This window comes from Mytilus californianus, unplaced genomic scaffold (genome assembly GCF_021869535.1).
Source record: "Mytilus californianus isolate M0D057914Y unplaced genomic scaffold, xbMytCali1.0.p SCAF_12, whole genome shotgun sequence".
In the NCBI taxonomy this organism is placed as follows: domain Eukaryota; kingdom Metazoa; phylum Mollusca; class Bivalvia; order Mytilida; family Mytilidae; genus Mytilus; species Mytilus californianus.
The window spans coordinates 37,281,426-37,301,650 of NW_026262604.1; the positions used below are offsets into that span (position 1 = coordinate 37,281,426).

At 31.9% G+C, this 20,225-nt stretch overlaps 1 protein-coding gene across 1 annotated transcript; it reads left to right on the plus strand.

Moving 5' to 3' along the window:
* Nucleotides 1–8,542: 8,542 nt before the first annotated feature.
* LOC127721771 (zinc finger E-box-binding homeobox 2-like) lies at nt 8,543–20,020 on the plus strand. Its single transcript, XM_052228562.1, has 4 exons — nt 8,543–8,648; nt 10,599–12,913; nt 14,660–14,822; nt 17,606–20,020. Exons 1-4 carry the CDS (start codon nt 8,555–8,557, stop codon nt 18,058–18,060), a joined length of 3,027 nt encoding a protein of 1,008 aa, XP_052084522.1. The 5' UTR covers nt 8,543–8,554; the 3' UTR covers nt 18,061–20,020.
* Nucleotides 20,021–20,225: the final 205 nt, after the last annotated feature.

A 20,225-nucleotide genomic window follows, 5' to 3' on the forward strand; every position in this document is an offset into this window, starting at 1 on the left:
TTCTTTCTTTAATTCAAAATTTCACAGCTTCATGTGATGTTTTGACAACGTTATACCTGATTTATATTGTTTGGTCTGATGTTGTGATGTTACACCTCTGTCTCAGTGGGTAAAAGAAGGGTTGTACCCCCGCAAATGCTTGTTATCCCGCCACATTTTGTATGTGCTTGTCCCAAGTCAGGAGCCTTTAATTCAGTGGATGTCGTTTGTTGGTGTATAGCATATTCATTTTTCGTTTATTGTTTTGTTCAAAAATCAGGCCGTTAGTTTTTTTTTTTCGTTTTTAAAAATGTTTTAAATTTGACATTTCGGGACCTTTTATAGCCTGCTCTTGGTTTTGCCCATTGATGAAGGCCGTACGGTGACCTATAGTTTCTTACTTCTACGTTATTTAGTCTCTGATGGAGTGTTGTCTGATTGGCAATCATACCACATCTTCTTATTTCATATGGTGTTCTAATATTAGAATAATAAAGAATCTATCTGATATTATCACACAAATTGTTAAAAGTGTACACATTATGATTAAATAGACACAATAAAATACATTGCCGCAAAAGACAATGTAACATATTTGTTCATGTTTGTGTCAGATTTTGCACCGAAGGATATCTGTATCCAGTCCTATTCAAAATGAATTATATATGTATTCAAAGCATTTTATAGCCGACTATACGGTATGTGTTTTTCTCAATGTTGAAGGCCGTACGGTTGCCTATAATTGCTCACATCCACTTCATTTGAAATTTGGTGGATAGTTGTCTCATTGGCAAGGACAATACATTTAACATCCATAGAATTTCTGTATTGATTATGGTTGTCCTTTTCATACATGTACATCCTTATGTATGATGAATATATGAGGGTCTAGATGGGGGGTTTTTCATATCTGTATTCGTTAATTTTTTATGTCAATTTTCTCTATTCCATATATTTTTGGCCCAATATTCTCTATTCTTTATATTTTAGCCAACCATTATATTCTCTATTCTTTATTTTTTACCCTTTTTTTTCTCTATTCTTTATTTTTTGTACATTTTGTCCATTATTCTCTATTCTGTAAATCCCATCCAGACCCTCATATATATAATATGAACTTTAAAAAAGACTGAAGGACTTTTAGAAAAGAGTTTTTGTGTAAAATAAGTTATTGGGAGAAATTGCCCCCACTTCTTTTTAGCCAAAATTGGTACCATTGTATCAAATTATTGTGTGCACCATACCACAGAACGAGTAACATACCACAGGACGAGTAACATACCACAGGACGAGTAACATACTACAGGACGAGTAACATTTATTTCTAGTGGTATTTGTAATATAGAAAATATTTAATTTCCATCTTTTAAATATGTCGTTGAGACACAATAAGCTGGATAACATCAACTTTCCGGTATTTACACGAGTAACAAAAAATCCCTTTGACCGAATTAGAAAAATCAGAGACGAATTTTGAGGGCAGGTGGGTCTCCCTTTATGGAGCTTCATATATAAATGTACAGACTTTTTACAAGTATCCCTCCAAACGTTGGCTTGTCAGGTCTCCCTTTCAAAATCCTGGATCTGCACCTGAAAATGTCAGTTATTTCAAACTGCTACAACTGGTAATTGTTTAAAATTAATGTACAAACTAATTCAGTATTATATGAAAATATTATATATTATATTAAGCATACCTTTTTTATCTAAAAGTCAGTTTGTAATAAATTCATATGTGAAAGATACGTGTCGCCTCCGCCAGTGTCCAAAAGTCCACTTGATAAACATTAAGCTAAACAATTGTTTTGAAACGTTCCTCGTCTGTGATAACCGGGTGCATATCAAATATCAGTTTGATACGGCCCCCGATAGATAAATCATATCAAGTATATGATAATGTATGCAAATACAAATTGAAATAGCAATTCGTATTATTATTATACTTCTAAAAGATAGTATTGGGTATCTTTACATGGTTCAGTCCTCCTGTTAAGTGCATAGGCACTTGTCTCTGAAAACAAATTACCTGTATACTTTAATGTTATATAAATTAAGGTACATGTATTATAGGTATTTTTTTAGAGACAAGTACCTGTTGTTAAGTGTGCTAATTTTGCTTTTAAAAGCATAATTGATTGATTTGGCTGTTTAAGTGGTTGATTAAAAATGGCCGGGAGAAGATATACTATTCCCAAGAGGCATTCCCAACGGGTAAGTTAAGTTGCCACCAAGCACGAACGGACAAACAACAGTCCACACAACATCAAGCAATAAAATTCAGACTGGGCAACACGAATTAACTTGCTTATTGGTAGGTTGACTCATTGATTGGTTGATTGTTTGCTTAATATCAAGCTTTATAATTATATATTTTTATAAATTTATATTCAAGATGAGAACCAGATACCGGTATGATATTTGGTAGGGTCTGAGAAGGAGAGTGACGATGATGGGTGAATGATTATAACTACCAACATCGTAATGCATGAGGTCGGGGTCAGAATTTTCACCCAGCAACAGTTACTGAACCCCTGTGAACTCTTCTCAGAAGTTGTTGATCGGTTATTATTGTTTGGAGAGTATTGCAGTTTTCCCGCAAATGACTTGAACAGTTTAATCAATATACCAAAGGTTCGGATAGTCCTTTAATTTTAAATTAACAAAATAATTGATGTCCTTAATAATTTCATGGTTGATTATAGAAATACACACTTTGAAATCCTTAAGAACCTAGGTGATCTTTAAAACGGACTTGTAGCCTAGAATATGGGACTCTTTATGCGTCCTTAAAAATGTTGACGAATATTTCGTTTAAAAAAATGAGCCACGACGCTGTTGACTGAAGATTAAAGATTTGATTTTGAGTATAATTGCCGTTTATCATCACAATGTTTCCGACAAAATAAACTAATTGTCATTGTTTTACCGTTTGAATGTTATACCCGTGTTACTGTGTTATTCAATTTAAACTCAATGCAGCTGCAATTTATTTCGGTTGATATATTAGAAGAAAGAAATGAAACAAGGACTACAGTTTGAAAAATAAGCACGCTTTATTATTTTTTTCAATAGTATACGTTTTCTTTACTTTGGATCTGAGACTACTATGTTATAGTAGTCTCAGTTTGTATACAGTTGTTTGTCACTCAATTTCGACTATTTCCTCCGTTTATTATTATTATTATTATTATTATTATTATTATTATTATTATTATTATTATTATTATTATTATTATTTATAATAATAATACTTTAATAATTTGATAATAATAATTTAATAAAAGAATTGAAAATATTGACCAAAATTGAGAACACATTTTAAGTTAATAAAAAAGTATCAGGTTTCATTGGAATTTTTTAATAGTTTTCAAATATTTAATTATTTATTTTCTGTACATTTATTTATTCGTAAATATTTTTTACAGATTTTCTTTATTTGCAGTAGAGCATAAGTGCGTGGCGACAAATTAACCCAAACAGAGCCCCTAGGCAAAAGCCTGTACTAAGGGACATAACCGAACACTCTCCTGTCATTCGGTAAATAGGTCGCACCTGCCATTTTGTTGTTTTTGTAGGTTGTAGCATCCAGAAAGGGCGTGAAGCGATAATTTCGCTAACTAGGATAAGAATGCACACAGAGGATCTTATGGAAAGTATTATCAAAGTAGGATTGTTTGGAATGATGCACATTTGAAAAATCTATAAGCGCTTAATCACGAATCAATTAGCTCATGATGGATCTGGCCTTGACCTGAGCTTGACCTGTATTCCATTTACTGTCATAAACAAAGCCGACCGAAATATTGCACAGAAATAATGTCATTTTCTTATCATTTCCTTCAATTTTAGAATTTCCTCACTTTATAAAGATGAAACCTTTCTAGTCAGCCTCTCGTGTAGTCAGTAGTCGTCATCATTTTCTCCAAATACAAATGTATCAAGAAATAATATATACTAGCCTTTTCAACCTGTCAAGACTATTGTTTACCTTTGCTACAAATGTATGCTTAACCAGAGACTTGTACTATATGTTGTCTCTGGCTTAACCAGGTTCAGCAAACATCCAGTTGTACCCATACAGCTTTTATTCCGTAATTTTATCTATTAAAACAGTGAAATATGTTACAGGAATATCAGTGTTCTCCCCAGACCGATATGACGCTGCGGGACGCGCCATCAAAATGTTTTCATTGTCCGGTAGCGCCTTAATTGGCCGCTGTCCCTTAATGCTTGATCCCGCAGCATGTTAATTTTCACATTTTAATTATAAATATTGGTTAAAATTGTCAAGTTGCTGATCACCGCTGAGAGGTCGGTCAATGTTGCGCAATAACTGATAACTAGCAAAAGTCTCTGATTTACCTGTTCCAGCCTTATCAGACCATATAATCAGGTTAAAGCGTAAAAGATCATCAAGAAGATAGATATTTTTAGTAGAAAATAAAAGTTTTTAAAAACTTCAGTGCAAAAATTGAAGAAATAGATCGCAAATACATTGTATTTACGCATCGTCTGTGTGCGATCACTTGGCCATTTAAGTAACAAATTTTTTCATTGGTCGAGAAGAAGAATCTATTTTAACACGACCAATGAACATGATGAATACATGTGATAAATTTGAATACACATTACTAAAGAAATTTACGATGAAATTTATGAATGAGAGTATTTGTACGTCAAAAAAGTAAAATAAACTTTTATTAAAGATAACAAGGAGTGATTTATTTTATTAGAAAGTGAAAAATTGTTGCTTGCAAGTAAAATTCGTCTGTCAACTGTCAATGACTGTCATGTTTTAGAAATAAATGATTTTTTAACATCGATCGTTAATTCGTCCATCGGGAAATAAGTAGGAATCACTGCAGCATTTCACTGGTCTTAACTTTGACGAATTTGTCAAGTTTTTGTTTATATCTACCTGCCAAAGAAACGTTTTGACAATTATACACACGAGAGCGTAATGTCAAACTACGGACACTGGTCAGCTGGTTCATTACAATTTTTTTGTTTTAAAAAGTTGTATACCAAACATCCTAAACATAATCAATTTTAATGCTGAATCAACATTTTCTGACTGTGCAAAGAAGAAATGGGTTAAGCGAAAGGCAGATGATGTTTTCAACACTAAAGAGGATAAAGACCATGAAGACTGAGGAAAAAAATTACAAACTGTCTTGTTACGATATCTCTAGAAGGAACAGAGATCACAGAAATAAATATTTCTGAAGCTGTTCAGCATTGGAAGGCCCAGAAGAACATGAGGATTTTTCTTGAACTATATATACATTTTGAGTTTTTTTTTTTACTTATTTAATTGACTGTGATATAAATGCTTTTTGTGTTTAAAATGAATTTATTTCATATATATATATTTTTATTCTTCATGTTCTTTATCATGTATAGTAATACTGTGCATTATTGCATATAATGATTTATGACCGATTGCTTCAGGTCACAATAGTTCACTCTAAAATAGAGTTACACACCCTTGAAATTTTGCGCCTTAAAACATTTCTGGGGAGAACACTGAATATATCATCTATAAATCTATAAAAAATCTTTACAGGTAAGATTACAAATTTATCAATCACAGCTACAGATTGATTTACGACAGTCAGGGGTACTACTTGTACAAGTAATCTTTATTTACTTGAAGAAGTAAATAAAACATACTTATATAAGTTAATTATAATGTTTGAATAATCTCCCCTTAATTTTCTAAAAAATTTACTTGTGTAAGGCCAAGTAAATTTAATTAGTAGATTTTCATCCAAATTTTTGAAAAAAATGGGGTGGGTGGGAGGATTTTATTTTTTATTTTTTATTAGATATGAAACGCTCTTGTGACGTGTTCTTCATATATGCAAGTGTAATGATAAGGTTCTATCATGTATATACATGTATAACGAATCAAACATACAACGAAATGCAAAAACCAAAATTTGAAACAGGATGTTATTAATGAAACGAAATTATCGACAGTTACCGGTAACGAAAATGAACAAAATCCGGAAATCGTAAATTTTTCAAAATAAAAAAAATTGGGGCGGAACGATTTCAGAGGGGCGGGCGGGGATGAAAATCTATCAATTAATTTTAATTGGCCTAAGTAATTTATTTTACAATCCCACAAAAATTCTCAAGTTTTGAGATGTACAAATGATGTAAAAACATGCCTTTAACAATTTTTCTCAGGTTAGCTCATAATTTTTGATTAGAGTTCAATGTTTCATCTCATTAATTCAACAAAGAAACTGATTGCTCAAAGATCTTAATATTTGCTCAAGGCCTTCAAAAATTGCCCCTTGGGGGCTTGTAAATGAGCAGTGTTCTGAAGATAGCAGACAAATGAGATTTTCATTGTCCATGAACTTACACTTAAATGATTAGTAAAGACATCTGCAAAGGACAGACAATTAAAAATTCTATTATAGCAAAGAAGTCCTAAGAATTCCAGAAAAGAAGATAGGATGACTTTTTTACTTGTATAAGTAAAAAAATCTGAATGTCTAAGGGACATAACTAAGCCCAATTTTTTTTTGTATAAGTATCCTACAAATTTACTTATATAAGAATATTAATTTTTACTTCTTCAAGTACATGTAAATAAAAAATTACTTGTACAAGTAGTACCCCTGACTGTACGACATTCCAGCAAGGTACATGTATTACACAGGTAATATCACTGCAGGGGTTAATTACAGTCGGGTTAATGTCGGACGTTTAGTCTCATAGGGACATTTATAGGAGCAAGACTTTAAAATGTACTGTAGGTCTATATACATGATATATACATGTATGCTCAATAATGTTGTAAAAAAAAATACGTCTCCCTACATTGTATTAATACCACCTCAATTTAAAGGCTATTTAAATGTTTTGCTGTAACGCCTTCCTTTGACGTCATAATGCTGAAGCCCTATTTTTGGCTGGACTTTAATAAGAGAAGATATTTTTATCTCCACTTTGAGACCCAATTTTGCCATGAAATCTTTACTGACAGCAAAAAATGTTTGCATGAAAAAATTCTTACCTTTTGTGTGATGGTTGGTGCAGAATATTTCCAGAAATATCAAAAATAATGATGGGTACAAATGTATCAATTATTAGGCTGTGAGCTCAAAAAGGCTTCATATTTTGTCGAGCAACTGATATTTTACAATAGATATAAGAAGAAGTGGTATGAGTGCCAATGAGACAACTCTCCATCCAAGTCACAATTTGTAAAAGTAAACCATTATAGGTCAAAGTACAGCCTTCAACACAGAGCTGTGGCTCACACTGAACAGCAAGCTATAAGGCCAATTAAAATTAATTGATAGATTTTCATCCCCGCCCGCCCCTCTGAAATCGTTCCGCCCCAATTTTTTTTATTTTGAAAAATTTACGATTTCCGGATTTTGTTCATTTTCGTTACCGGTAACTGTCGATAATTTCGTTTCATTAATAACATCCTGTTTCAAATTTTGGTTTTTGCATTTCGTTGAAGAACACGTCACAAGAGCGTTTCATATCTAATAAAAAATAAAAAAATAAAATCCTCCCACCCACCCCATTTTTTTCAAAAATTTGGATGAAAATCTACTAATTAAATTTACTTGGCCTAACATGTATAAAGGGCCCCAAAAATGACTAGTGTAAAACCATTCCAATAAGAAAACCAACCATCAAATCTATAAAAAAATGAGGAAAAAGAAACACTTATGAACCACATCAACAAACGACAACCACTGAACATTAGGTTCCTGACTTTAGGACAGGTGCAAACAAATATATATATGATGAAAATCTGATAATAGATTTATGGGATTGTATTTGTGTATTTTGCATGATAGAAACAACTTACTTTTGCTTTTCTTGGTATCACAAGCATACTGGAAGATGACTTGATATTATTGGGTCAAACTTATCAATGTCAATTCATTCATTATGACGCCTGTGATATATCCAGGTCAAAGTTATTTAGGCAGGGTTAACATATTTGACGTCACAAAGCAGTGATATGCAATTTTATGAAGAGCTAAGCTGAGTGATACAGACAGTAGGAACACTGATAAAATAAGTTACAACTCCATTTAAGATGAATGACTTCTTTTTAGAATGATTACCCAAATATCCCAAGATCCTTCGCTTTTGGAGTGTATAAAATAAACTCTGTAAAATTTGACAGACCCAAATTTGTGTAAATTATTAATCGAATTATTCAGATCATTCAAATTTTACAGAGTTGAGAAGTCTCAAAGTAAGTCCAGCCGAAAACATTTGCTTTGGCGTTATGACTTCCTTATTTGATATTTGGTGTATTGTTTTATCATGACTAGTTACAGATCAAGTTTTAATTTTGTACTGGTCTGATGATTTTGTGAAGAGTTATGGTCCTTGGACAGAAAATTCACTTAAATAATCAGTTTTCCACACTTTTTTTTTGTCATGCTTGAAGATATTGACTTGGTATTTGTTATAAAGTTTACACCATTACACGTTATAGATCACGTTAGCATTTTGTTCCAGTACAATGAATATTTAACCGGTAATGGACTATGTACATGATGTATTTCCATGCAATACTCTCAGAATGCTTGTTATTTTTGCAGATAGAAAGAATGAAGAAAGAATAATGGATTATATCATTCAGGTCAAAGAAGAGCCTATGGATGACAGCTATGAAGGTGAACTTTTTTGAACTGTGTTCTAGACACACAAAAATTGATTGGAATAGAGTTTTGTTAATAAAGTAGTTTGAAGTCCTATATTAAAGAATTGAATCTTTGAAGGCCTTGCACAGTTACTTAACATTTTAGTGCAGTAGATTTCTTTGATTAGTTGAGATAAAAGGTTGAACTCTGATTAAAAACCAGAAAATCATTGTATCAGCATGTTTTGACCTACCAAAACTTGATAACTTAAGGTGTTTAAAAAAAAAATTACTTGTATAAGTAAATTTTTGAAGAATACTAAGGGGTGATTATTAAAATTATTGATGAAATTAAAATTAAAATTTTACAAAATGACTTTTATAAGTATTACCCCTGACTGACATATATACATTTTTAGCTCAGCTGGCCCAATGGGCAAAGTGAGCTTTTCTCATCACTTGGCGTCCGTCATCGTTGCCTGTTAACTTTTACAAAAATCTTCTCCTCTGAAACTATTGGGCCAAATTTAACCAAACTGGGCCACAATCATCATTTGAGTATCTAGTTTATTAAAAAATGTGTCCAATGACCCCGCCTCCCAACCAAGATGGCCGACATGGCTAAAATAGAACAAAGGGGTAAAATGCAAGTTTTGTAAATTATTTTGAAAACCGTTATAAAAAGAGAAAATCTGACTGGGCAAAAATGTTCAGAATGTTAAGTTCAACCAGTTATCGGTATACATCATAACTGTCAGAGGACTTTTTATAGGAGTTATTGCCTTTAAATGACAAATTTAACCATTTTTCATTTTTGCCTATTATCTTGAAAATTATAATAGATAGAGAGAAACTTTAAAATGCAGAAATGATCAGCAAGACAAGTTTTACAAATAATCCTTGTGGTTGAAATCATCAGTCGACTCCTTATTAGAGTAATTGCCCTTTGATGACCTTTTTTACCAATTTTTTGCATTTTTTTGACTTACATGTATATCTTAAAAATTATAATAGATAGATAGAAACTTATATAGGCAAAAATGATCAGCAAGGCAAGATCTACAATTCAGACAATATGGCGGAAATCGTCCGACGCATCCTTATTGGAGTTATTGCCCTTTAATGACCATTTTTACCATTTTTTGGCATTTTGCCCTATATGATAAAAGTTTTAATAGATAAATAGACACTTTAAGTCACAAAAATGATCAGCAAGGCAAGATGTTCTAACAAGTAAAATTTTGTCGATATAGTTAGTAGACTGTCACTCTTTATAGGAGTCATGAGAGTGATTGCCCTTAAATGAGGATTTTTTTAACCTCTTGTGTTTTGAGGAAAAACTAAAGAAGATAGAGAGAAATTTAACAGATTAAGTGATCAGCAATACAAGATTTTTGTCATGAATTTTGTTCTCGTCTACAATGTTGGAGAGTGTCCTTTGTTGAATAAGCACATAGACCAAGGTGAGCGACACAGGCTCTTCAGAGCCTTTAGTTTGTACATGTTGACATTTTAACACAAAATTTAGATAACACAAACATTTCACTGTTCACTTAAATGCATGGTACAACATGTACAAGGCTACAATACATGGATGAAGATTTTACCAATGAGCATACCGTGATCAAACCTGATGTAAAAATAACCAGATATTGCGTATATATTTATTTACTATATACTTAGTAGTTAATACAGATAATTTATATGTGTAATACGGTCAACGGCAATTGTGCTGTATCAGCCATCCTTGATGATATTGATATCAATCACGGTTGCAAAGGCTTTATCACACCTTTAATCTGTATGACCTCACGTCATCGATATCAGTCACTGTTGCAAAAGCATTATCAAACCCCTAATCTGTACAACGTCATGTCACATGTGATATTGAAAAAGCCATATGATATTCACTATCTATCTTTAAGTTGAATTCCACTTATTGTTATACATGTAGTTCAATAAATCTTTTCTTTTCTCATTGCAGTCATTCATTTAGGAACAGAACTTCATGACAGTAGAACCTCAGATTTTAATCAGATAGAGCAAAATACCATTTCTGAAAGGAATTCTGCTTTAGATAGCAATGGGGATAATGTTCTTTTCATAGCGGAACATATTAAATCTGAACCCGATGATAAAAGCAAGGGAGGTAATTCAGAGGAACATGACGAAAGTATCAGCAGCAGGAAAAGGACAAGAATGTCAAGTTCATTACTAAAAATTCTCAATGCTAACCCTCAGCACAATGGATCAACTGTGACGGACGAAAATTTGGTGAAAACTCGTAAAAGACCTCAGCCTACTTTATATGGGTTACTCAATGGTACAGTTCCTCCTACACCTCTAAATTCTGTAATAACAGATACAATTGATAATGATGTTCATATAACACACATAACTGCACCATTGTCAGCAAAATCTGGGAACAGTACCACTTTACAAAAAATGCTTGCTTCTCCTTACAGTGGAAAGAGTCCCTTGCTTTCTTCAATGTTAAAGACCCCTTCAAGAACTGAATCAACCATTGACAAAGTTTTTTCAACCCCTACAGTTAATTCAAACCAGGTTAATTTAATGCCATCTATTCAAGGTCACAGAAATAGGTCAAACTCTACACCAGAATCTTCAACTAAATTGAAACTTCCTGTTTTGTTGAATATGGGTTCAGATGTTCCTTCAAAGAAAAAATCTAATGATAGACAAAATTTAAGCACAATTAATGAATTGGTGACCAAGTGTAAGGAAGCTAATGTTACAAAGATAAATCCATTGATTGACAAATCGTCATTCCCAGATCCCCATTCTGGCAAAATAGTACCAACGGATTCTACACCTGTGAAATGTAATCTTCAGAATAATGGCGGGGTACAAACTGATGATTTTATTAATAGATGGACAGAAGTTATTACACAAAAAGTCATTTCTGAATTCTCTAAAGACGTCAATGCAACATTGAACTCTTTTGTGAAGAAGGCTATAATAGACAGTATTAAAGATTCTTCGACTAATCCTGTGCCCATTGTTCCCACGACAACAGCTGCAAGTTCTACGGAAAATCAAGTACCAAATGAAGTGAACCAAGTTTCATCATTAGCAAGTTGTTTATTGCAGACTCTTGCAGAAAAAGTAAATGGATGTGGAATCCAGGACATTGCAAAGGGTCTGAATGTGGAAGATGATATCAACTTGATAAATGTATGTCAAAACATTCAGAAAAGTTCACAAGATATTGCAAAGTTGTTAGCTTCATCTGTTACTAATGAATCTGACCAAAGTAATACAGTGAATGTTCAAGAACAAGTTCCAACTAGTTCAAAGCCAACTGTCCAAAAATTTGAAATAGAAAACACGCTTCCATGCTCTACAAATAACTCTGTTCCAACTGTACCACCAGAAGAAGTGAAAAAGCTAGTTTCAAATTTAATAGGCAAAACAAATAAATCAAATGTCAATCAGGCTAAATCAGAAAGACAGGTACAAAAACCACCAGTAGAATATATAACAATTCCATCAGAAAATGGTGCAGAGGAACCTAAACCAGTAGAAACCAGTTCAGGCAAATCTCAACCAGTTCCTGTGTCACCAATTATCACTAATATAAAACACATGCAAGATAAAGATGGTAAATTTTTAATCTTTTCGTGTAAAATATGCGGTAAACGATTCCAACATCATGGTACGCTGAGTGTTCATATGAGGACTCATATAATGGAGAGTGGGAACAGTGAATTTAAATGTGACATTTGTGGTAAGCTTTGTACGGCTAAACGATACCTTGATATTCACATGCGGACACATCAGAAAGGAGGATCCTGTCCTGTGTCGAAACTTGTGTGTGAAACCTGCCAGGGAGAATTCACTAGTGAGGAAAACCTGTTGATTCACAAACGGATGCATTTAGGTGAAAAACTGTATCAGTGTGATGTTTGTCAAACAGGATTCACCAGAAAGTCACAACTTTCAATCCACATGCGAATCCACTCTGGTGAAAAACCATACTCATGTAGTATATGTGGTAAAACTTTTCGCCAAAGTAACGGACTTAGCCTCCACCTGAATGTTCACACTGACGATAAACCTTACAAATGTGAGATATGTGGGTCAGGATTCTCACGTAAAGCTCACTACGAGAAACACATGAGAAAGGAGCGTGGAGAAAGACCGTTTAAGTGTGAGGAGTGTGGTAAAGGTTTTACAGACAAGTTCAATCTACGGATGCATACCAGAACTCACCTCAAGTCTAAGCCACACCAATGTGATGAATGTGGTAAAAGTTTTGTTCAAGTTGCATATCTGAGGGTAAGAACTATCTTCTAGGACATCATTATTTAGGTACAAACAACTGTATACATGCAGTAAAGGGTATTACATACAAGTCATGTTTATTTACTTGAAGATGTAAGTAATATTTACTGGTACATTGTATAAGTAAATTTGTAAGATTTATATTTTATTTTCAAGGTTTGAATAATCTCCCCTTAATCATGTTAATCTTCTCCAAAAATTTACTAACACAATTGCAAGTAATTTTTGTTTCCAAACCATTAAATTGTCAAGTTTTGGAAGGTAATAACCTGCCTTAATCAAATTTTTCTGATTTGCTTATTATTTTTTAATAAGAATTCAATCTTTTATCATGCTTATCTCAAGTACTAAACAAAGAAATCTATTGAGCACATATGTTAAGTAATATAACTGTCCAAGGCCTTCAAAAATTGCTCCTTGGAGGCTTGTAAATGAGCAGTATTTTGAAGATATCATACAAAAGAGATTTTCATTGTCCATGAAATTATACTTTTATGAACATTGATGAATTGTAAAGACAATTATTATTGACAGACAATATAACACTGAATTAGAGCAATGTATATGTATATATATGTAGTCAAGATCTAGAGAAATTCAAGAAAATAAGAAAATAAGACGTTTTTAAATATATACATGCAAGTAAAAAAAAATCTGAATGTCTATCATGTCTATAGTAGCTACAATGGTCTAAGGAATATAACTCTACCTCCTAAATAATTTTTCTGTACCAGTAAATAAAAAAACACTTGTCATGCGTTTAAGTATTTCACCTGACTGACATGAAGGTACTGGATATAAAGTTTGGATGACAAATAATACTTATTTCTACAGGTAGTTCATGTAGTCTGTAGATATTGAAAAAATGAAGCAGCAGAAAATTCATGAAATTAATTGGGTCATTGATTTTCATTGGTGACAATTCGCAAGCACAACAAGAGAATCATAAAGAAGTATAAATGTTTCATTAAAGAAGACATTATACATATTATAATCATAATACTTGAAACATAGCCCCACACACCAGCACACATGCATTCATTTAAAACACTGACATTTAATACATGCAAATGTATATATAAAATGAATATTGTACCACATGTAATGATGTATATGATTTAGTATGTATGTACACCATGTACACTTTACATGTATCGATACAACTATACAAGGATGGTGCAATTTTGTAAAGATTTAGATTTAATAAAAAAATAGCTATAAGATAGGACAGTTGAAAAGCTAAATGTGATGTCTTAAAAATGGATATAAATTTAAATTTGAACTATAAATATAAAATATGTGAATATACTCATGTGAACCACAATGAGTACAAGATGTAATATGTCATTGAGATACCATTATGACCATGTACATGGTGTATATGATGTAGGAACACTAAAAGTACACCAAAACAGACATTATACTTAAGCTTGCTATGTGGTACAGATTTAACTCATTGTTGAAGGCCGTGTGGTGACCTTTAGTTGGTAACTTATATGTCATTTGGAAAGTTGTCACATTGGCAATCATACCACTGCCAATACCACATCTTATTTTTATATTCTACATGTTCTAGATGTATTTGTATGTTATTATATTGAATTTTTTGCCTTGCAGTCAGTGACAGTATACACAATATATATATATATATATATACATTACAATGAACATGAATAAACATGATATTATCACTGATTATTGATATATGAAATATTTTATTATGAATCATTTTTTCCCAAGAATCACAAGAAGTTCCACTCAGGTGAAAAGGGTTTTGATTGTCCACACTGTCCTGAGAGGTTTGAGATTAGAAAGGATTTTAAAGATCATTTAACAACATTACATAAGGACAAAGAGGACACAGTCACCAGAAGCAGGAGAACTTCAGCTAAATCATTAAAAGGTTTTAGAATATATATATATAGAAAAAAGTCTACACTAATACCATAGATACATATTCCTTAATGCTCTTCAAATTCTTCTCAAACTTTTTATATTAAATTTTATTGATGTAGAACAATGTAGAAGGAACCTGTGTATATATTGAAAATTAGTCTAATAGCTTTTCCATTAGAGAGGATATTGATAGTACAATGTAATAAGGAACTTTTTGAATCGTTGCACAATGAACACTGAAATAAAAAAACTTCATTTTATTTTCTAGGACTGATATATATATATGTGCAAACTTTGACAGTTCCTTCAAAACATTTGGTAGTTTGCCATTGTTAATTACTTCAACTTCCAAAAATTACAATTTCTGATGACAGTATTAAAGGCAGAAACAGTAAACCAGTTTCTCACGATTTGATCTAATACCCAATGTTGCATCAACACAAAGCAAAAACCTTTTAAATCAGTGAAAAATGAGGGACAATCGTACCTGTGTAAAATTTCAAAGTGGTGAACCTGATGAAATTTTGGGGGTCAAGACTGACAGGTCTAATGGTTTTCTCAAACTCTGTCCACATACAGTTTAAATGACCCACAATGCTTATTCAAGACTTCCCTTCTACTCTCTAACAGCGCCTTGGTGGTCTTGTGGTAGCATGTTCACCTCGAGTGCGGGAGGTTGTGGGTTTGAACCCCGGCCAGGTTAAACCTAAGACTTTAAAATTGGTATTTGCTACTACTCCGCTAAGCACATGGCATCAAGGAGTAAGAGCAAAGACTGGTCCGCTCGGAGTCAGAATAGTGTGTCGGGGTAAGGTGATATGTCTTCCTGTGGACTGTAACTTTGGAACTTAGCACGTTAAAAATCAGGTTCAGCATGTCGGTCTAGTACAAAGCAGGGTTAATATTCATATTACATTAACATGTTCTCGTCCTGAATATGCATATTAATTTGCCACTGGACGTTAAACAGCCATCCATCATCATCTACTCTCTAACATTTGTTTTTTTATGGAATAGTCCTTAACATTTTTGGGTTGAAATGGGAAAAATTGTTTGAAATAAAAGAAAATTGGATTCGTGAGATGTATAGTTGGGTAGCAAGCATAAAAATTTAGGAATACTTCGTGTTTGTGATCATATAAATTCATTAAGAAAATTACACTTTGAGATAAAATACTTTAGCTCTAACATTTTTACTCGTGAAAGTTAAGTAGTGTCTCAATGATAGATATATTTAATTCTATCACTTATATATATCCGATTCCCATCTATAAAAAATACATATTCTAAGACAATATCAGCATGATCATTACACTCACTCATTTTGAATATTGAATTTGAAAAGTCATAAGATTTATCTCTCTTTACTCATTGTGTGAAAGCTAACAAAGACTAATGCTTCATATTCTTTGTTAGCTATTTATCACATAAAAAATTATTGTAATTATTAAATCAATTAACAAGTTATTATAGTTTAATTGCACAATCAACAGGTGATATGATATTAATTACTCTATTTATAAAAGTTGGAAAGGCCGTGTGAGCTTTTGCAATAACTTTGTGTTTGTAGTCCGTAAACTTTTCTTTAAAGATTTTCACCTCTCAAACTGCTCCATGGATTGAAAACAAACTTTGTCTGCTTCTTGTTGACACGTATAAAGTTTGTGATTTGCATTCTGGTTTATCATGTTTATGAGCCAACATGGCCACCCTGTCTAAAAATAGGACATATGGGTCAAACTACAGTTTTGGTTAATATTTCTAAAACTAGAGCAACTAGAAAAAAAATTACAAGGGTAAAAATGGTCAGCACAACAAGTTTTATCTAAACTGAGATTTTTTGGAAAAATCTTTCCACCTGATTTGGAGTTGCTGCCTCTGAAATGTTGATTTTTTAACTTGTTAGGGTTTCCTTGCATTGTTTCAAAAACTATGAGAGCATGATATAAATTGCAAAAAAATTATCAGCAACACAAAGAGTTAACTATAGTATGTGGTTGATACAGGCATAGGTGTGCCTCTTGTTTTTGCTTGGAACTGAAAACATGTGGACCTTGACTTAAGGCGGCTCACGGGTATAAATCAAATTTTTTTTTTAAATATAGGATTTCGCTATTTTTTTCTATAAATAAACTTTATCCTTTACTTAATAGAAAAACAAAATAAAAATATGGGGTCACCGTTCATTTAAGCTCAAAATCTGCCTTCGAAATAAGCATGCATTTTTGTTCAGGTACTTTTTTCCTGTTAAACTAATAGGAGAAAAAAAGGTAATAATGAAATAAAAAAAGAACAAAATTACAGAAATCGCTTAAATTATAATATAGTTTAGTTTAAGTACAGCTTATTTGAAAAAAATAATAAAAAATATAGGTCACCGATGAGTTGAAAAAGATATTTCAATTTTTATGCAAAAAAATGGCATTTTTACACCAAAGGGAGATAATTTGGAGCTTTTTCAATGATATAAACATTTTAAAAGTCATCTGGGGTCAAAATGAATCGATTTTCATCGGTTGATTTTTGTACCATTTCATTATAAAGTTACAACTTATAGTATAATAAATAAAATTTGTAATGAAAAACAAAATGTTTGATTTTTTGCTGAAATTTTTGTACCAGCGAGACTCCTTAATCACATTTTCAGCCTTGATAGTATGACACCATACCATTTGTGAATTTTGACAGACTTATCTCTATATCTATATCTTGATTCTCATACAGCCAATGCATAACATCGGTACAGAGAAAAAGGTAAGGATAATGTATAATGCTCTTTGTCAATTTTAGGGACGTACAAGGATATTATGGACGAGGATGACGAAGAGGAAATAACATCAGAAGGAGAAAGTAAAGATAACAGTGATGAAGAGATGGATAAAGCTGATGCATATTCTGACATGATAATGCACATTGCAACAGATATTGATGGGTCCCCTGAGAGTAGACAATTCGGTACGGAGGAAACAGACAATTCTACTGATATGCTTGAGTTTGTAAATGCTAGTCAGGATTATGTGGACAATTTTACAGATTCTGATATTAAGACTGAACCGATAGGGTTCAATGAACTTAAATCTAAATTGGGTGATAATAAATACATTAATTTTGATCCTTCCATTGTTAAGAGAGAACCAGAAGAAATCATTGATGAATCAGCTTTAGTAGAACATCATGTAGTTAAGTCTAAGGTCAATGTAGAATTTGATACCTCAGTGATAAAATGTGAGCCTTTTAATTCATAGTAGTGATAAGCCTGTAAATGGAGGGGTAAATGGTCCAAAATATACTGGGTACTACATTTCTTTTTTGTGCATTTTATGTTTTTTTTTTAGATTAAGACATTGTAAGAGGATAGGATATGTGTAAACAGATTCAGTATTTTGTTGTTTTTTTTGTGTACAGAAATATGATACTTATGAATAATTATGACAACAGTTTACTGTTTGATCATATTGATTCCAGCAATGTTAAGGATGTACTTAGGTGAAATTAAAAAAATCTAGAATATAAAATTGATACTTTAAGCTAGAAGAGCATGAGTTAAGGAACAAAATAAGCTAAAAATATTGATAGGTTATGGCGCTCCTTTTAGAGCTATTTTAATTTTTAAAAAATGGCGGAAAAAGGCTGACTCAGACTTTTACATTATATTTGCATTGGTATTATTTGGGTCTCAAATCGAAAGAAAACAAATCTAGAATCTGCTTAAATTTTGGTAAATGACCTTTTATGAGCTATTGAAGTCTTATATGAAAAGAAAAATGGGTGTTATGGGGCAAAATATAGTCTGAAAATCTGACCAAAATTCCAAAACCTGACCTAAGTACATCCTTAAGAAATGAGTATTCTTCTTTTTTTTTTACAATGTTTGAATATTGAACACACTAGAAAGAACAATATCAAACAGTATCAAGATTTGTTTTGGTGGGAGGAAGTTCTTTAATACTTAAATTCAAATTTAAGATTAAAATATCTTTAATTTCATATTGACATGGGATTAAAAACATATATAAAAAATGTACAAGTCCCTCCTAGTTTATGATATTCTTAGAAAAATTAACCCAACACAACCTTTTTAAAACTAATTTGTCATATTTTAAAGAAGGGATAATTCACCTGTCAATTTTTCTCTGTTTGCATTTTTTTTTTTTCATTTTGCTCTGATATGTGACTCGTAGTTACCCTTTGTAGGTATTTAACGTAAAGGTTCATTACGTAAATGTTTGTATTAGAAATTATTGATGGCATTTATTGTTGGAATTTTTCAAAAAAAGGACAAAAATGCGGAATTAATTAATGCGTTTCCAAAAAATCTGCATAAAGATCTATGTTTCACTTATCATAATGCGAGTTAATATTATTGCGATACTCACCTGGTCAAATTATTGGCATTCATAAAAACCTCGCAATAATTTTTGAATTTACAGTAACTTTTTTCAAAATGTTAGTATTTAGGATTTTTCTTCTAAATTCAAAAAACATTTAGTTATTAGGGACATCATTAAAGTGTTCATTTAATGTTGTCTTGATTGAAAAATAGTGACTGAGAAAATGTTCCAATCAAAAAGTTTTTTTTAAGTTTGTTAACTTTTTACTCTTATTTGTAAATATAAAAATAAGAAGATGTGGTATAATTGCCAACAAGACTACTCTCCACAAGAGACCAAATGACACAGAAATTAACAACTATAGGTCACTGTACGGCCTTCGACAATGAGCAAAACCCTTACCGCATATTAGTATTAGTACTATATTTGATTATTATTGCTGAAAAGATCAGCCTCTAAAATACAAAAAAAATTATATTAGAATGTAAGATATTGGATAATGTTGAAAAATTACACATGGATGGTATTATTTTTCACTGTTTATAATTTTGAATATATATTTTCATTTACTTGTACAGAGTAGAAATTGTAAGATGGTGTTTAGACCTGTATTTTCATATGGATGTGCAATTGACTTTATTTATGTACTATATTTGGTACTATGTTGTTGAAGAAATTATTCAAATGATGGTTTTTCTCTGTACTATTACATGATGTTTCAATGTATTTGAAATGGTTGTTTTCTTAAATGTTTGTTTTAAAGTACTTGTTTGTTTTAGTGATAAAAACCTGATGAGATACAGTTATACATTCTGCTCTATATTTATTATAACAATTAATAAAGATCATAATCTGATTAGTATATACACAGATATACCTGACTTATGAAAATTATTGGAAATTTTAACAATAGATTTGGGACAGGATCGGAACTTTGATTTGATTGAAATATATGTTACCTCAGTGTCTGTCAGAAGAATCATATTTCTTGTTTTTTACCAGAAATTATACTAGTTAATTTCTCCACAGAAACTACTAGGAAAATGGCAACCAAACTTTGCCTCATTAATCCTTAGAGT

What these genes read in the sequence shown, in the direction of transcription:
- LOC127721771 (XM_052228562.1), top strand. Translation starts at nt 8,555, where the DNA reads ATGCTTGTTATTTTTGCAGATAGAAAGAATGAAGAAAGAATAATGGAT. An exon ending in TATGGATGACAGCTATGAAG is followed by an intron (nt 8,649 to 10,598) that starts GTGAACTTTTTT and finishes TTCTCATTGCAG; the next exon opens with TCATTCATTTAGGAACAGAA. An exon ending in TTCAGCTAAATCATTAAAAG is followed by an intron (nt 14,823 to 17,605) that starts GTTTTAGAATAT and finishes TGTCAATTTTAG; the next exon opens with GGACGTACAAGGATATTATG.